The sequence below is a fragment of the Chlorocebus sabaeus genome, chromosome 15, assembly GCF_047675955.1.
Source record: "Chlorocebus sabaeus isolate Y175 chromosome 15, mChlSab1.0.hap1, whole genome shotgun sequence".
Taxonomy (NCBI): Eukaryota; Metazoa; Chordata; class Mammalia; order Primates; family Cercopithecidae; genus Chlorocebus; species Chlorocebus sabaeus.
The window spans coordinates 50,576,522-50,595,895 of record NC_132918.1 but is presented as its reverse complement, the minus strand read 5'-3'; the positions used below and the strand labels follow the sequence as shown (position 1 = coordinate 50,595,895).

The 19,374-nt window shown below is 40.5% G+C and overlaps 1 protein-coding gene across 1 annotated transcript in view; it reads left to right on the top strand.

Annotated features, from left to right (window-relative positions):
• Positions 1–19,374, top strand: part of CLSTN2 (calsyntenin 2) — a 646,459-nt gene that overhangs the window by 487,382 nt on the left and 139,703 nt on the right. Inside the window, exons 3-4 of the mRNA XM_008008915.3 lie at positions 3,579–3,774; positions 4,510–4,718. Coding sequence (XP_008007106.3) covers positions 3,579–3,774; positions 4,510–4,718 — 405 coding nt within the window. The remainder of the gene's footprint in view (positions 1–3,578; positions 3,775–4,509; positions 4,719–19,374) is intronic.

Sequence of the window (19,374 nt, the reverse complement as noted above, 5' to 3'; positions counted from 1 at the left end):
ATGCTCCATTGTCCCATCACACTTTATTCACAAAACAGAGGTTAAGATAAAATTATTAAGAACTTCAAGGCTGAGCACATTGGCTCACACCTGTAATCCCAGAACTTTGTGAGGCCAAGACAGGAAAATGGCTTGAGGCCAGGAGTTCAAGACCAGCTTGGGCAACATAATGAGACCCCCATCTCTGCAAAATAAAAAACTTAGCTGATTGTCGGTAGCACACACCTGTAGCCCCAGCCGCTCAGGAGGTTAAGTTGAAAGGATTGCTTGAGCTCAGGAGTTTGAGGCTGCAGTCAGCTATGATCACACCACTGCATTCCAGCCTGGGTGACAAAGCAAGACCGTCTTTAAAAAAAAAAAAAAAAAAAAATCGGGCCGGGCGCGGTGGCTCACGCCTGTAATCCCAGCATTTTGGGAGGCTGAGGCGCGCGGATCACAAGGTCATGAGATCGAGACCACGGTGAAACCCCATCGCTACTAAAAAAATAAAATAAAAAAATACAAAAAATTAGCCGGGCGCAGTGGTGGGTGCCTGTGGTCCCAGCTACTCGGGAGGCTGAGGCAGGAGAATGACGTGAACCCGGGAGGTGGAGCTTGCAGTGAGCCAAGATAGCGCCACTGCACTCCAGCCTGGGCGACAGAACGAGACTCCGTCTCAAGAAAAAAAAGAAAAAAAAAATCACGACAGAGACAGCAGAGATTAAAACCAAGTTTAGGATGCTTCTGAGCACAGGACGCTGGGTGGCTCTTAGGTCACATGCCTGTGAAGCTGGCCCCGCCCCATGGCCTCCACTCCTGCCACACTGGACCTGCAGTCGCTTGGACTCACCATGTTCCTTTCTGCTGAAGCGTCCTAAGCCACCACATTCTTAGGGAGACCCTCCCTGCCTTGACTGACCAGGTCAGAATGCTTTTAGTACCACGTAACTCTCCTTCAATGTATTCATCACAACCACCATCCTTCTTTCAGGAACTGATTATTTGACTGCTTATTTCCCTTCCTACCAGACTGCAAGCAGCTTACAGGCCAGGGCTGGGTCTATTTTTGTTTGTTATTGCTTTACCAGTGCTTGGCACATAATGCCTAAAAATATTTATGAGAAGAATCAATATTTATGAGGTGGATGAATAAATGAATGAATGTTTTTGCAACCAGAACACAAGTGTCAGGTGAAGAGGTGGGATAAATGAGAGGGGCATGAATGTTAGGTTCTGTTCTAGGTTTTGATGAAAACGAAGTGGGTCTTGATTGTCCTTTTTACTTGTCTGTCATTTCTACTAGGTAAGAAGTACTTTAGGATAAAGCAGCCTTATATTTTAAGGTATGTTAGTCTTTGTGTCCCCAGGCCTAGCACAGTGCCTAAGACTTAGCTCTCAGAAAAATTAGTTCTATTGAATTGAATTGTTCCGTAGATGGAAATATGTCACCTAAACTTTATCTTGTCTTCCCTTTGTATCTCCTCTTTCCTCTCCTCTGTCTTCTTTCCCTCTCTCCTCTCCTTTTCTGTTGTTAAGGATTTCTGCATCTTGAAAACTACTTTAGTTGTGATCAGATCTTTCCAAGAGAAGATTACACTCATCTATTCTAGGTTTAACTTGTGTCTTCAAAGATAAATGGTCTGATTAGCTTATAACCATGGCAGTGGTTGGGCACTCCAGAGAATGCCCCAGAAACAGTCTAGACACATTTGTTGATAATATTCTCATATTGGCATTGATCTTGGGAGAGAATCACAAGACGAGTACTTTAGAGGTTCATCTCTTCAGCCTGCTAATTTAGAGAAGAAATTAAACTTGAGAATTTGAGAAACCCTATTCTCCTGCCCCAGAGGCTGCAGAACGTGTCAGAATGCGCAGTACAGAAATGCCAAGTGATCCCAAAAAACAGAAGTGAATGGGAACTAGCCGTCTTAATGGAACTGGGTCCATAACCTGTTTTGTCCATTTATTCCACAAGTACATTGAGAAATGGCTAGGAAGGGTGGTGGCAGGGGGATGGGAGATGGAGGTAGTAGTGAAAAGGGAATGTTAATAATTAAATTGAGGATCAATGAAATTTTTTTTGAAAAGCATAAAGGTAAGATTAGTATTGATTGAACATCTTGGAAAACATTGTTAGTAAGAGATCATGGCATGATTCCTATATGTAAATCAGAGGATTTCTTTCCTGAATGAGACTTGAACTGGAATATAGACAGTTTCTTCAGGCAATCCATGGGGTGGTTCCTTAGAAGTTATGGGGCTGTTTGGAGATGGTGTGGTGGGGTAGAGTACATGGACTTAGGAATCAGCCATACCTAGGTTTCATACTTAACTTTAGCTCTATGACACTGAGCAAATATTTAACCTTTCTGATTTTTCTCTTCCTTTTTAAAAATTTTGAATAAATTGATATAAAATACTTGCAGGTTTCTTATGAAGGTCAAATGAGGTTCTCTGGGAAGGGGTACAAAGCTTGGTGCCTGGTGCAGAGCAAACATGCAATCATCTCGTCCCTTCTCTTCATTGGGTCAGCTCTTATGAATAGTTGGGCAGGACCTGGACTAGGGTAAGGCAAGAAGGTGCCTGAGTTACCCTGAGAGCAAAGCCTCATTAAATGATGCACCCTAGGTACCCTGCTTGCCCCTCCCTGGCCTCAGCAGTGCAGCTGAGGCAGTGTCAGACCAGGGCTGGAGCATCTTAGGGTAGATGCCCCCCACCCCGCCACCATCTCTAGGACCATCTAACAGATGACACAGTAGAGGCCCAGACAGTCAGTATCATTTGATTTAAGCCAATCAGCTAGTAAGTGGCAATCCTGGAATGTGAATCTAGGCCTCTGGGCTCTTGGCCTCTGTTTTGCTGCCTTGAAGTGTATAGCTGAACTCTTCTCTAATAAGTCTGTACATTTTCTCAATAGGGAAAGAGGACATGTCTCAAATTTTCAGCACTTCTCAAGACATTTACTACAGGTCTTGCATGCAGTTGGGGTTTAATAAATAAACATGCATTGATTGAGAAAAAAGAGATATTCTCATGGCATTATAATTTTAATGCATAGAAATAGTTACAATAAACATTAACCCAGCTGAAGGAGAGAAATGCATTAATTTCACAACATGTTCAGCTCTATAAGATGTTAGCTTTTCAGGCTCCACAGGGGCTCTGGAACTCACATAGACTCACTCCCACTGTTTCAAAAGAGAAAACTGTAGCTTGGAAGGGGAAATGGTAGCTGGAGATAGAAAATGGAGAAGTTGGGGAGGTAGAGGGAATTTCGCTGCAGTAATGTAGGCAGTGTTTAAACCAGGAGTAAAGGAAAGAGAAAAGCAGTACTGCTCACGCATTAGTGAGCAAACCCATCACTTGAGGATCCTGTTAAAATGCAGATCCAGTTCAGGAGGTCTGGGTGGGGCCTGGGATTCTGTATTTTTGAGAAGATCCCAGGCGATGCTGATGGTGCTAGCTCAGGGACCATAGTATGTACATGGAAGAAATTGCATGGAGGGTTTGAGTTTGTGAATCTGGTCCAATGGAAGCACTGTCTTCAATCTGGCTGTTCTCAGTATTCCCACTCACTGTTTTCCATTCTTCTGCAGGGGAAATCTGTGCATTCAAGATCCATGGCCAGGAGCTGCCCTTTGAGGCTGTGGTGCTCAACAAGACATCAGGAGAGGGCCGGCTCCGTGCCAGGAGCCCCATTGACTGTGAGTTGCAGAAGGAGTACACATTCATCATCCAGGCTTATGACTGTGGTGCTGGGCCCCGCGAGACGGCCTGGAAAAAGTCACACAAGTGAGTGGCCTGACAGAGCCCTCTGGACGCCCCTCCTTCCCCTCCCCACCCCACTTCATTCACATACTGCTCTTCAGATATGTTTACCCCCTTGTCACACCATGGTGCTCCAACTTTGCTCAACTGTTTCCCAGTTTCCTGGTCCCATGGAGGCATCTTCACAGTCTGCTTTCTACACCTGGAATATTCTACTCCCTCTTCTTCACTGGAAGATATTCCTGTTTCACTCTCAGGTCTGAGTTTAGGTGTCACTTCTTCCAGAAAGCCTTCCCTAAGCCGGCCCACCCCCGCAGACCTGGTCAGGACCTTTCCCTGGGCCTCTGCAGTGCCAGAAGCTGCTCTCTGTCACAGCACTTTTCACTGTGGTTGTCACTGCTTTCTCCCTTATGAAGTTCATCTCAGAGCCTAACAGAGTAAGAGGGTTTAAATTCTTACTGAATGAAGGAGTGGATGAATAGAGGGAGGAATGAACAGTAAACCTGTTGCCTAAAGCTGGGGCAGAAGGAAGGGCATAAAAGTCTCTCTGGGATGGATTCATCTCACAGCATCAGAGCAAGGGCAAGTAGAGAGTCTCCAGTGAGAGGGAGAATGGGACACTCAGACAACTGCCTCAACCAGCTGGTGGTTTCTCCTTTCACTTGGCCTTGGGACCTCAGTCAGTGCCCCCAGGAGGTGCAGGAGGTTGGTATGACTCTTTCTTTACCACCATCTCTTCCTTTCTGTGTGTGGTCCCAGGGCCGTGGTCCATATCCAGGTGAAGGATGTCAATGAGTTTGCTCCCACCTTCAAAGAGCCAGCCTACAAGGCTGTTGTGACGGAGGGCAAGATCTATGACAGCATTCTGCAGGTGGAGGCTGTTGATGAGGACTGCTCCCCCCAGTACAGCCAGATCTGCAACTATGAAATCGTCACCACAGATGTGCCTTTTGCCATCGACAGAAATGGTGAGTGTCGGCAGAGGACCCCCGTGGGATCAGGAAAACAAATCCACCACCTCCACTCTGAAGGCCCAAAAAGGGCTCTGAATGTGCTTGGCAAATTATGCCTCCCTTGCCATGTTTGGTCTAAGCTCCATAACCCAGAACTCAGTCCCGTGCTTGAGGGAATGGCCTTATCTGATTAGCAGCCCTGCCATATCTAAAACACCCTCAGGAAACCTCAGAAACCTGTTCACTCAATGTAGTCTGTACAACTCACAGTGCCACACATCTGGATACTGGAGATGGTTGGTTTCCTGGTCAAATTTTCCAGTTGTCATCCAGAAGTGAGTCACGCCATCAGTTTGGCCATATCTGGGTCTCTTTCCTATGTAATAAGTCGTAATACCAGCCCTATTGCCCCCAGATGAAGAGATGCTAACAGAGGACGTGGGACTTTTGAAGTACCTTCTAAACCATAGATTCATTCAGGATTTTTTTTTTTTTTTTTTTTTTTGAGATGCAGTTTGGCTCTTGTCGCCCAAGCGACAGTGTCACTTCAAGTAAAATGTCATGATCTTGTTGCCCAAGTACAATGTTGTGATCTTCACTCACTGCAACCTCCACCTCCTGGGTTCAAGTGATTCTGCTGCCTCAGCCTCCTGAGGAGCTGGGATTACAAGCGTGCACCACCATGCTCAACTAATTTTGTATTTTTAGTAGAGATGGGGTTTCACCATGTTGGTCAGCCAGTTTCGAACTCCTGACCTCACGTGATCCACCCACCTTGGCCTCCCAAAGTGCTGGGATTACAGATGTGAGCCACCATGCCCAGCCTCATTTAGGATTTTATAAAGCTCTTGCCAATGTCCTTTTTGAGAATTTCAACCCCATTGAGAATGAAGAATGAAAGAACCCTCCCACGATAATGCAAGTCCAGACTGAGCAAGACTGAAAGCATTCCTATAAAGCCATTTGGACATTTCCCCATCACCATGAATAGAAAACTCATTGTAGTATAAACACCACAACCAGAGGCCCAACAAACTCAGCCCACTTTAACTGTAAATTCCAACACCTTCAATACCTAAAATCAAGTATAATTATTTGCCAAGTACATTGTTTAATTATTAGTGTGAGTTTATGGGTGTTTGTATGTTCTTCCTACTTGGTTTCCAATAAGATTTAAGTAGCACACAAAGATGCAAAAGTTGCCAAATTCAAACTCCATTTACTCTGTAATTATTTATTGAGTGCCAGGCATAGTGCTGAACACTGGAAAGGAGATAGAGTGGAACTCAAAATAGACATGGGCCTGTCCACATACAGCTCATCATCTAGTGGGAAAAAATAGAAAATCCAGTGGCAGCAAGAGTGAAGTTGATGCACAAAGCATGCCATGAACCAGGGTTGGTCAACAAATTAGCTCTGTACCTCCTGATAGCCAATGTCTGGAGGAAAATAGCCTCAGCCACCTGCTTGTACACCTTCAGGAGAAACCCAACACTTCTTGATGTTGAGACCAGGTAGAAACTTACTCTATGGCACTGTCTTCTGCACCCTGCGACTGTAGCAGATGCCATAGGGGCTAGAAGCCAAGGAGACCCTCTCATCCTTGTCTTTAAGTAGCTTAGGATCAGTCTGGGAAGACAGAACTAATATTCATAAGACAGAAAAAATAAGATAATTTCCCTCTAAAATGCTAAAACATGGGGAAAAGACAGTTACATACCTGGACACCATGAGATAATTGTACAGGCCACAATGTCAATGCACAAGCAAGTAAAGAAGGAAATATAGACTTTAATTAAAGTTTGGCTCAAAACTAAGAAAAAGGTAATTTTAATTAGTAGAGCCTGTCAGAACCATTCCCTGATAGTTTCTCCCACAGGCTCTGTGAAATGGCTAGCCTGTCCCCACCACAGAGGCACACATGTGCACACACCACTCCATAAAATATAGAACAACTTCTTTGTATTTGTCTCCTCTGGGTTTCTTTTTCTATATAATCAGTTGTACAGCGTATCCCATAAAAGCTTTGGAATTTGGGGAGTGACAAGTCGATGGTGAATAGCAAGACTAGACAAGTGGAGGTGTCTGTGCTCAGTGGTCAAACTCTACTTGGCCTCCTGCCCTAGTTCTGAAGAGCCATGGCTCAGTGAGAGATGAGATGCAAATTCTTTCTTTGGAGGGTAAACTGCCCCAGTCATGAAGATAATTACTCACCTTGATGAGCCATTTTGCTAACATATGCCAATTTATTTCCCTGGCTGTCTCATTAAAAGTGAGTAATGGGCCTTTGCCAGGTTTGTGCCTCTGATGCTGGTTTACAATCTAAGATGAAGAGGAGAATGGGCACTTTCAGGGAGTGTGGGCCCCTGATAGCAAGGTATACAGAAGCAGTCCTCCAGGTAATGAAGCAGGACCAAGGGGCAGACACAGAGACGGCTCCCATTCTAATGAGCTTCCCAATTGGCCCTTATCCATCAGTTTCTCTGAGCGACCTTTCTGGCTCCTTGAAGAAGCATTTTGCATGCTCATAAGGAAAGTGCTGCTGAATTTAGAGCCTGCTCATCGAGGCCTAGGTTTCCCCTACCCCATGGCTTCAGATAGATGTCTCCTGTCCCCTCCAACCTTCCAGGCTGTTTGCCTGTGGGGTAAAGAATAGCAGCAGGGAGAATAGAAGACACAGTGTGGGGTCAGCCTGACCTGGCTTTAACCAGAGACTCACCCTCTTCCTGCCAGAGGCCTTCAGACTCCCTCCCTTTGAATTCCTCCCCATGAAATTATGGCATTATCAGTCCTTACCTCATTGTGGGGTTGTGAGTACTCAAGGAGAAGAAGTGTGTGGGGATAATGTTTGCTGCAGGGTATCTGACATACAGAGAGCACTCAATTAATGGTGCCACAATTATTAAATATTTACCTGGGTGATTGGGACATGAGATTTCTTTACTAGGCTTAAATTATGAGCAGGTAACTATGAGTTCATCACATCACCTTCCTCTTGGAAAGTTCTGGATCTATTTGAGATGGCCTCATCTGCTAGCTAGTTTTTCTGAGATAAGCAGAGCTTGGGTCCTCAAAATTGAATCCTAAAACATAAAGAAATAGCCTAATAACACTGTCACAGTGGTGATAGAGCTAGGACTCAACCCAGGTCTCCTAAGTGTGAGCCCCAAGGCCTTTCCATCAGATCACACCTCCTTGATGATAACTTACAGGGTGCGTGGCAGTGGTGTTTAAGTTTGCAAACACAAAGTATGGGACAATGTCAGCAAAAAGGCAGAGAAGGAGATCCCAACCTTCATTCCCCCACAAAGTACAATCGGACAGCTATCTATCAAAGAAAATAGCTGTAGGAGAGCTCAGGAGTCCAGCTGAGAAGATACAGCAACACAGTCTAAGAAAAACGATGAGAATAATTGCGCAAAAAGAGTAGGAAGAACAGTTTCATCTTGCATGCATCAGCTCATCCCCCAGACCAGTATTGCTTAGCACAGAGAGAGAACTCCTTAGCTCAAAAGTTACCCTTGAAGAGAAAACATAATGGGATGAACAACCAGTTTCCTGAGATTTCGGGACACTCCCCCAAATGACCTCTTTCAGTTTCACCCCACCCCAAATAGCTGGGGAGATCAGCGTGACTGAGACATTTGGAGACATCTGGGAACAAAGAAGCATGACGCTATCAGTATCAGCCATGTCGCAGGAGCCACCAGGGTACCCAGTGGCTGCTCTGCTTAGGACCCCAGCTGTCTTCTACCCTCAGGATCTTGACAGCCTCACAGCCACCACACACCCCTGACTGGTTTTCACTGGCAAGGAGCCCATAATGTTTACTATTATGGAACTCAGCAGCTTCTGCCACTAAGGAAACCAACAACCAGTACAGTCACAGGGGCCCCTCACAATTTTTGCTGAGGACCCCACAGTTTTTCACTTTTGCAGTTTCTACGCGCTTGAGTTACCACCTCTCTTCTTCCCCTCTCCCCAGAGCTTCCCTAGCACTGCCATTATAGACACCCCAACCCAGGAACCCAGGGAAGCCACTACACATATGCCCCAAAATGGCCTGGGCTCCAGCCAAATATCCATCTGTCACAACCACGTGTGTACCTGTGACTAACCCCTTGGCTGTGTGTACCTGAGCAGCTGGCCCCAACTCCCATCATCAAGTCTAACAGCTGAAAATATGTCTGTATCTGGCTTCTGTGCCTACATGCATTCTTACCACCAGCCCTGGCTCCTACAGCTGTACATGTGCAAACCCCAACTTTTGTCCCTGGCTCCCACCACTGTGCTTGTACCTGCAGCTCACTGCTGCAGCTGCATACATGTACACTTCCAGCTTGATCCCCATAGCTGCAAATGCATATGTAGCTGGCCTAACTCCTATTGGTGACCCCCACCACCACATGCGTGCCTGCAGCTGGTCCTTACAGTTGCACACATGTATACCATGAGCCTTGACTGCTATAGTCATATATGTACATGCCATCAGCCACCATATAACCACAGGTGGCTCTGCCCCAGCCCTAACCATTATGTGCATGTCCACAACTGAGTATGAACACACCAATGGCCCTGACTCCCCCTGCTGGGTGCACCAGTCCTTTGTCACTGGACCCAGGGCACCACTGAATATACCTACAGTCCTGTCAGACACTGTGGACCTCCCACAGCCTTTGCCACACCAAGGTACACACAGTTGCAAATGTTACAGACCTCAGCTCCTGAACTGATAAAACATTGCATCCCTCTCCAAGACATGGAGCCACCATACACTAGGCACTAAGCATGGTGCCACAGTGCTGTCCAGCATTACCCTTCCCCACCCTCACCTACCCATAGGTGAAGGATTTTCCTTAATGAATCCAGTTCATAAAGTCTGGAAAAGGTGATTGATTGTTTCTTCAAATACTCACACACTTACACAAGACTACAAGTATCATGAAGGATCAGGGACATGCGGTAGCACCAAAGAAACACGATATACTGTCAGTAAGTAACCAACTCCAAAGAATAGCTATTGAATTCCTGATAAGAATTTGAACTAAATTGTTCTAAAAAACTCAATGATCTACAAGAGAACACAGATAAACAATTAACTAAATCAGGAAAACGATAGAAGAACAATACCAGAAGTTCAACAAAGCAATAGAAAATATAAAAAGAACCAAACAAATTTTGGAGCTTAAGAATACAATGACTGTATTTTAAAAATGCAATAGCTTCAGTAGCTGACTCAATCAAGCAGAATAAAGAATAAGCAAACTTAAAGACAGGTCATTTGAAGTTGTCCAGTAAGAGGAGAAAAAAGATGAAAAGAATTAAAAAAAATCAAGAAAGCCTACATAATGTAAGCAACACTATCAAGAGAGCTTATATTCATGTTATGGGATATTTATACGGCTAAGAAAGAAAGAAAGGGGTAGAAAGCTTATTTAAAGACATAATGGTGGATATGTTCTCAAATATGGGGAGAGATATGGACATCTAGATACTTCAAGCTTAAAGTTCTCTTATTACGTTCAACCCCAAAAGACTTTGCCATGACACATTATAATAAAACTGTCAATAAATCGAAGACACAGAGAATTTTGAAAGCAGAGAAAGAAAAAAAAGCATATATCATATACATGGGAACTTCACTGAAGCTATCAATGGATTTCTCAACAGAAACCTTGCAGGCCAGAAAAGAATAGAATTATATATTTATGATGCTGAAAGAAAAAGAAAGAAAAAAAAAACTACTAACCAAGGGTACTTTACCTGGCAAAGCTATTTTTCAGAAATTAAGGAGAAACAAACACTTTCTCAGACAAACAAAAGCTTAGGGAATTCATCACCACTAGATCTGCCTTACAATAAATGATAAGGGGAGTTTTTCAAGCTGAAACAAAAGGATGCTTTTTATTAATACAAAATCATATGAAGGTATGAAACTCACAGGTAAAGATCAGTATATATTCAAATTCAAAATATTCAAATACTGCTAAGGTGATATGTAAATCACTTGTAACTCTAAAGGCTAAAAGACAAAAGTATTAAAATCATTATAGCTAAAATGACTTGTTAATGAATACACAATATAAAAACGTAAATTGTGGCACAAAAATATAAAATGGGGGGAATTAAAGTGCAAAGCTTGGATGTGCATTTCATGTTAAGTTTTTATCAGCTTACAATAGACTGGTACAAGCATAATATGTTTTATAATATGTAAGCCTCAGTAACCACAAAGTAAAAGCCTATAGTAGATATACAAAAAAATAAAGAGAAAGGAATCAAAGCATACTGCTACAGACAGTTATCAAGTCACAAAGGAAGACAGCAAGAGAGAAAGAAAGGAACAAAAGATCAACAAAACAAACAGCAAAGGTTGATAAAATAACAATATTAAGTCTTGACCTATCAAAAATTACTTTAAATGTAAATGGACTAAATGCACCTATCAAAAGGCATAGAGTGGATAAAACAAGACCCAACTATATGATGCCTACAAGAGATTCATTTCACTTTTAAGGACATGCAAATAATAAAAGTGAAGATAGGATAAAATATTTTGTGCAAATGGAAACCAAAAGAGATCAGTGGTAGCTATACTTATATCAAACAAAATAGCCTTTAAGTCAAAAACTGCAAAAAGAGACAAAGAAGGTCATTATATGATAATAAAAAAGTAAAATCATTAAGAAGATATAGCAATTGTAAGTATATGTGTACCCAACACTAGAGCACATAAACATATAAAGTAAATACTAACAGATTTGAAGGGAGAAATAGACAGCAATACAAAAATAGTAAGAAACTGCTTTCAACAATGGATAGAGCATCAAGACATAAAATCAGTAAGGAAACACTGGATTTGAACTGTTATACTTTAGACCAAATGGACCTAACAGACATATACAAAACACTTTATCAAACAGCAGCAGAATATATAATACACATAGAACAGTCTCCAGGAAGATCACATGTTAGGTCATTGTTTTCAATGAAACTCTTCAAGTTTTTCTACCAAGTTAGCTGGTAGCTACTGTGCTCAGCAACCACCAGAAGCTCAGACAAAAGAACATCAGCAGGGGAATTCACCCACAAGGATCCCTTCAAGGCAGCTTTGCCATTAGAAATTAAGCTGTGGGCACAGCTTCAATGATACAACCACAATGTGAAAGTTTGAAAGGTTTTAGTACCTACAGATTCTGGGAATACATGGCATGCCTACAGGTCACACAGAGATCAGGAAATGCAGGCTGGTAGAGAAAGAGACCCATGGGCCAATGTTTTTACTGAGTTCAAAGCATTAATTAAACACATTACCCATGGGGAGATTTGTTTTTGTTTTTTGAGACGGAGTTTCACTCTTGTTGCCCAGGCTGGAGTTGCAATGCTGCAATCTTGGCTCACCACAACCTCTGCCTCCCGGGTTCAAGTGATTCTCCTGCCTCAGCCTGCCAAGTAGCTGGGATTAATGGCATGTACCACAACATCTGATTACTTTTGTATTTTTAGTAGAGATGGAGTTTCTCCATGTTGGTCAGGCTGGTCTTAAACTCCTGACCTTAGGTAATCCACCTACCTCAGCCTCCCAAAGCGCTGGGATTACAGGTGCGAGCCACCACAACCAACCCCATGAGAAGTTTTAATTGTTGGCTTTAAAGCAAACAGGCATGAGTTCTAGGAGGTCACATGTTCACTGAAAGGTAGTCACTGTGGCATATCTGCACAGTCCATGCAGAGTATGGTGGGCAGCAGGACCAGGGAAGTAGGCTGTATCTAGCTGTCCCATGGGGAACTGGTCACCCGGAGGCTATTGTATAAGGCAGTTGTTTGAATTAGCCACACAGAGAAACTTGGAGATGTAGAAATGGAAACTGTGTTAAGAGTGACTGAATCCTGCTTCTGGTATGGGGAAGTCTAACTAATATTCAAAATGAATGCCAAGGTAACATGAAATTGTAAGTATTCACTATAGCCATAAAGTCTTAAATTTAAAATTTAAATCATATAACATATTTTCCTCAACCATGATGGTATGAAACTAGAAATCAATAGCAGGACAAAAAACTAGAAAATTCACAAATATGTGAAATTAAATAATGTGGTCCTGAACAACAAATGGGTCAAAGAAGAAATCAAAAGGAAAATTTAAAAAATATCTTGAGGCAAATGAAAATGAAATCACAATATGTCAAAATTTTTCGGATGTAGGAAAGGCCATTTTAAAAGGGAATGTTATAGAAATAAACGCCTAAATTTTAAAAGAAGAAAGATCTCAAATAACCTAATGTTATACATCAAGGAACTAGAACAAGAACAAACTAAACCCTAAATTAGTAAAAGGAAGGAAATAACAAAAGTTAGAACAGAAATAACTGAAACAGTAGAAGACAGTATAAAAGATCAATGACATCAAATTTTTTTAAACAGATAAACTAACTGATAAACCTTTAGATAGGCTAAGAAAAAAACAGAGACAAGACTCAAATAGATGAAATCAGAAATGAAAGAGAAGACATTACAACTGACACCACTAAAATAATTTTCAAAGGATGATAAGAGACTGCTAAGAACACTTTTATACCAACAAATTGCATAACCTAGAAGAAATAGATAAGTTCCTAAAGACATGCAACCTACCAAGACAGAATAATAAGGAAATGAGAATCTGAACAGACCAATAATGAGTAAGAAGACTGAATTCATAATAATAGTTTTTAAAAATACCCCATCAAAGAAACCCCCAGGATCTGATGGATTCACAGCTGCATTCTACCAAACATTGAAAGAACTAATACCAATCCTTTCAAACTTCCAAAACATTGAAGAGAAGGGAACACTTTCAAACTCATCTTATTAGACTGGCATTACCCTGACATCAAAGTCAGACAAAGACAGTACAAGAAAAGAAAATTATAGGCCAATATTTCTGATGAGCTTAGATGCAAAAATAGTCCTCAACAAAATACTAGCAAACCAAATTCAACAGCATATTAAAAGGATCATACACCATGATTAAGTGGGACTTAGCCCTGGGATGCAAAGAAGTTCAATATACACAAATCAATAAATGTGATACACTACATTAACAGAATGAAGAACAAAGATCATATGATATCTTAATAGATGCAGAAAAAGCATTTCACAAAATTCAGCATCGTTTCATGATAAAAATTCTCAACAAATAATGTATAGAAGGAACGTCTTCAACACAATAAAGACTGTATATTACGAGGCCACAGCAAACATCATACTCCACGGTGAAAAGTTTAAAGCTTTTTTCTTGAAGGTAAGGAATAAGACAAGGATGCTCACTCTTGCCACTTTTTTTCAACATAGTACTGAAAGTTCTATCCAGACCAATTAAGGAAGAAAAAGAAATAAAAGGTACTCAAATCAGAGAGGAATAAATAAAATTATCTGTTTGCAGATTACATGATTTTACATGGAGAAAACCCCAAAGACCCCACCAAAGACTGCTGTAACTAATAAATAAATTCAGAAAAGTTGCAGGATACAAAAGCAACATACAAAAATTATTTTCATTTTTTTACACTAGCAACTATCCAAAAAAGAAATTTTTAAAAATGCATTTACGATAGCATCAAAAGAAATAAAATACTTAGAAATAATTTAAGGAGGTGAAATGTATGTACACAGAAAACTATAAAACATTGATGAAAGAAAATGTAGGAGACACAAATAAATTAGAAGATATTCCATGTTTATGGATTGAAAGAATCAATATTGTTAAAGTGTTCTACTCAGGAATCGAAAACCAAATACTGCACATTCTCACTTATAAACGGGACCTAAGCTATGGGTGTGCAAAGGCATACAGAGTGGTATAATGGACATTGGAGACTCAGAAGGAAAAGGATGAGAAGTGGGGAGGGGTAAAAAAAACTACCCATTGGGAACAATGTACACTACTTGGGTGATAGGTGCACTCATATCCAAGACTTCACCACTATACAATTCATGTAATGAAAAAAACCACTTGTACCCCTAAAACTATTAAAATAAAAAAATTTAAAAATAAAATGTCTGTACTACCCAAAGCAAGATACAGACTCAATGCAATCTCTATCAAAATTACAATGATAGTTTTCATAGTAACAGAAGATAAATCCTAAAATTCATATAGAATCACAAAAGACCTCAAATAGCTAAAGCAACCTTGAACAAGAAGAACAAACCTGGAAGTATTATACTTCCTGATTTCAAACTATAAAACTATATTGCAAAGCTATAGTAATCAAATCAGTATGTAGCTGTCATAAAAACAGACACTTAGACCAATGGAGCAGAATAGAGAACCCAGAAATAAATTTACACGTATGTAGTTAGCTAATTTTCAACAATGACACCAAGAATACACAATGGAAAAGAACAGACTTGTAAATAAATAGTACTGAAAAAAACTGGATATCCACAAGCAAAACAAAGCAAAATTGGATGCTTCTGTTACACCATATACAAAAATAAATTCAAAATGGATTACAGACTTACACATAAGACCTGAAACTATAAAAACCCCAGAAGAAAATATAAGGAGAAGGCTCCTTGATGTTGGTAGTGGCAATGATTTTTTAATTTGATAGCAAAAGCATAGGCAACAAAAGCAAAATTAAACAAGTGGCACAACATCAAACTAAAAAGCTCTGCATAGCAAAGAAAACATTCAACAAAATGCAGAGGCAACCTACAGAATGGGAAAATTATTTGTAGACCATATATGCAATAAAGAGTTATCCAAAATATATAAGGAACTCATATAACACATAATAGCAAAAAAAAAAAAAAAAAAAAAAAAAAACCTGATTTTAAAATGTGCAAAGGACTTGAATGGACATTTTTCCAAAGAAGGTATACAAAGAAGGTCAACGTGCATACAGAAAGATGTTCAATGTCACTAACTACCAGTAAAATGCAAATCAAACCCTCAATGAGCTATCACCTCACAACTATTAGGATGATTACCATCAAAAAGTCCATGAGGAGAAGCATTGGTGAAGATGTGAAGAAAAGGGATTCCTTGAAGACTGTTGGTGAAAATGTAAATTGGTACAGCTATTACAGAAAAGAGCATGAATGTACCTCAAAAAATTACAAATAGAACTACCATAGGTTCAGCAATTCCACTTTTGGGTATGTATCCACAGGGGGAAAAAAATAGATATCTTGAAGAGTTAGTTGCACTCCCATATTTATTGCAGCATTATTCACAATAGCAAAGATGCAGAAACAACCTAAGTGACTGTTGACAGATGAATGGATAAAAAATATGTGGGAGATACACACATACAATGGAATATTATTCAACCTTAAAAAAGAAGGAAATCCTGCCATTTGCAACAACTTGGATGAACCTGAAGGACATTATGCTCAGTGAAATATCCCAGACACAGAAATACAAATGCCTCATGATATCACTTATATGTGAAATCTTAAAAGGTTGAACTCATAGAAATAGAGAGTAGAATTGTGGTTGCCAGTGTTTAGGGAGGGAGTGGGGGAAAAGAGAAGATATTGATCATAGGATATAAACTTTAGTTATTAATATAAGATGAATAAATACTGGAGAATGTACAGCAGGGTGACTACAGCTAATGGTAATGTATTATATACTTGAAATTTGCTGAGAATAGATCTCAACTGAGCTCACCACACACACACACAGACACACACAAAAAGGTAACAATGTGATGCAATGCATATGTTAAATAGCTTGATCATGGTAGTCATTTAATAATGTATACATATATTAAAACATCACATCATATATCCTAAATATATACAATTTTTATTTGTCAATCATACCTCCATAAAGCCAGAAAAGAAATCCTGCAAATTGGTGGACACCACACTTGCATCCATCACTCGTGTGTGTGTGTCTGTGTGTGTGTGGTCTTTGACAAGTTACTTGAACTTTTTCTCAGACCCTCACCGGTAAAATGGGAATTAAATATTGTACCTGTGCAATGTGATTGTTACCTAAACTGATGCCAACAAAATATTAGAGCCTCTGGCACAAGGCAGCCACTCAGCCATGTTAGAGAATGACAGAGGAGGGAGCGGTAGGCTCTCGACAAAACCCAGTTACCACTTGGCAGATTTTTTACCTTGAAGCAATTGTTTGGTCTTCAAGCAGCCTCAGCTGGGCTCTCTCTTTGTCAGAAAGCTGCGCTAGTGAATAACAGGACTCATGCTTCTGAGCCAAATGTATTCTAAAGCCTGCTCATTCTTAAAGTGAATGAAAATGTTTATTTCCCATATGAATGAAAAAGTGTTATATGCCTTGTGTGGGAAATTCAGAAAGCACAGAAAAGTATGAAGTCACCCATAATCCTGCCAAAGTAACCAGTATTAACAGTTAACCATTAAACCATTGTTTGCCAAATTACCAATAGTTTTTCTGTGAAGTTTTTAAACAAAATTAGGACCACAATATCCTTGCATTTGTCTGTCCTCCCTTTTTTCACTTAACATTTAATTGCATGTATTTTCCCCATCTTTAAACATTCTTTATAATCACCACTTTTACTGCTGAGCAACAATCCATCTTATGCGTAGATGTTATACTTAGCTCTTCCCTTATAGTGTCAGGCTATTTTTCAGTGAAATAAATACTAGATGAACATATTTGCACATATATCTGCAATTGTATCATTTCTCTAGAATCAATTTTTGGAGAAGGAATTGCACTCCCAAAAGGTATGAGCAATTTCAAACTGACTGGCATATATTGCCAAGTAGCTTTCCAGATAGGTTGTTCCAATTCAAATTCTACTAGAAGAGTGTTGGTCAGTACGTCTGTTTCATCCCCTCAGCCCCTACTCTCCCAGAGTTTTTTTTAAAAAATACCTAAACTAATACGCAAGGTAGGGACTGGTTGTTCTTTAAAGGTAAATTTCTCAAGTTCATTTGGAGAAATAGCTCCAGGGACTTATGTTCACCATGGTTAACTGTGGGATTAGGTCTCCTGAGAAGACAGTGGTAGAAAAATCATTCAAATATGGGAGAAAAAGATACAATTGCAACAGAAGCAAAACAGGTGACTTTTCTGAGCTTTCAAAAAATTTTAAATGTGTATCTTATTGAAATATGACCTTCTCCCATGCAACAGTTGGTCACAATACTGTACCCTCAGTTTTGACCTAATGCTTGAAATTCTCTGCTTTGAAACTCATTTTCACATGCACGAAATTGGTGGTGGTGGAGAAGGTAAATTAGTTTCTCAGACAGTTTTGTTAAGACTTGTTATGGAAGTAGAGCTGCAACAAATTGAGCCAAGGATTCAGCTTGTGTGTTGATTTTTCTACCATAATCAATGGTGTTTGGTCTGCTTAATGTTGTACACATTGTAAACTCTGAGTCTTCCTTTTGTAAGAGGAGTACCTTTTGAGAGCCATTTAATTTTAAAGGAAGTCATTTTTTTTTCCAAAATTCAATGTGATGTTGTGAAAATATACTTCTCATGGTTATACTATAGTGCTTCCACCTGACAGAATTCCTCCCCTGTAATAACTATAACCACATGTAAGTTTGTTAACAGAATCCATGGGGAGTGTTACCAACCAATACTGGGCCACTCCAGACCTGTGCCAGGCCCTCAGAACTGAGAGGGAAACAGTAACTGAGGAAAACGAAAGGGATTCTGAACACTAGTCACTAAGCTAGAAACACATCAAACGTGTTTTTATTCAGATATTTTTTACTGACTTTGTTAACTAAATTCTATCTCATATTGGTGGATGAAGCTGTATTTTTAGAAATAAATTTTTAGAAATAGTCCAGAGAAGATAGCAGAATAGATTATTCTAATTCTTTTTTTTTTTTTTTTTTTTTTTTTTTTTTTTTTTTTTTGATGGAGTCTCACTCTGTCGCCCAGGCTAGAGTGCAGTGGCATGATCTCGGCTTGCTGCAACCTCTGCCCGCCTCCCGGGTTCAAGTGGTTCTCTTGTCTCAGCCTCCCAAGCAGCTGGGATTGCAGGTGCCTGCCACCACATCCAGCTAATTTTTGTAGTTTTAGTAGAGACAGGGTTTCACCTTGTTGGCCACACTGGTCTTGAACTCCTGACTTCGTTATCCGCCCACCTCAGCCTCCCAAAGTGCTGGGATTAGAGGCATGAGTCACTGCGCCCGGCTGATTATTCTAACTCTTGATCCAGTGTCTTGGGCAACTTCGTATTCCCTCCTAGACATCAGTCAGCGTCTGCTCCTCCCACTTCCCATTTCCTGCTCCTTCCAGCCTCACATAGATTCACATGTGCAGGACCTGCTCATGGCCTGGTGCCAATACTGTTTCACTAATATTGCGTAATTGGTGGACCTTTTTTTTTTAATCTTTAAAGCATTACTTGAATTTTCTAACTTTCCAAGCTTTCTTGTTTCATTCCATGTTCTCTCAATATGCATAAACAATACACAGCAGTTAGAATAGAAGAAAGCTCATTTAGGTAATTTTTCTTTAGTTTTGATGAAATATAAAAATATACCTGAGTCAGGCCGGGTGTGTTGGCTGACGCCTGTAACCCTAGCACTTTGGGAGGATGAGGCAGGTGGATCACCTGAGATCAGGAGTTCGAGACCAGCCTGGCCAACATGGCAAAACCCCATCTCTACAAAAAACTGAAAAATTAGCCAGGCGTGTCCCAGCACTTGGGAGGCTGAG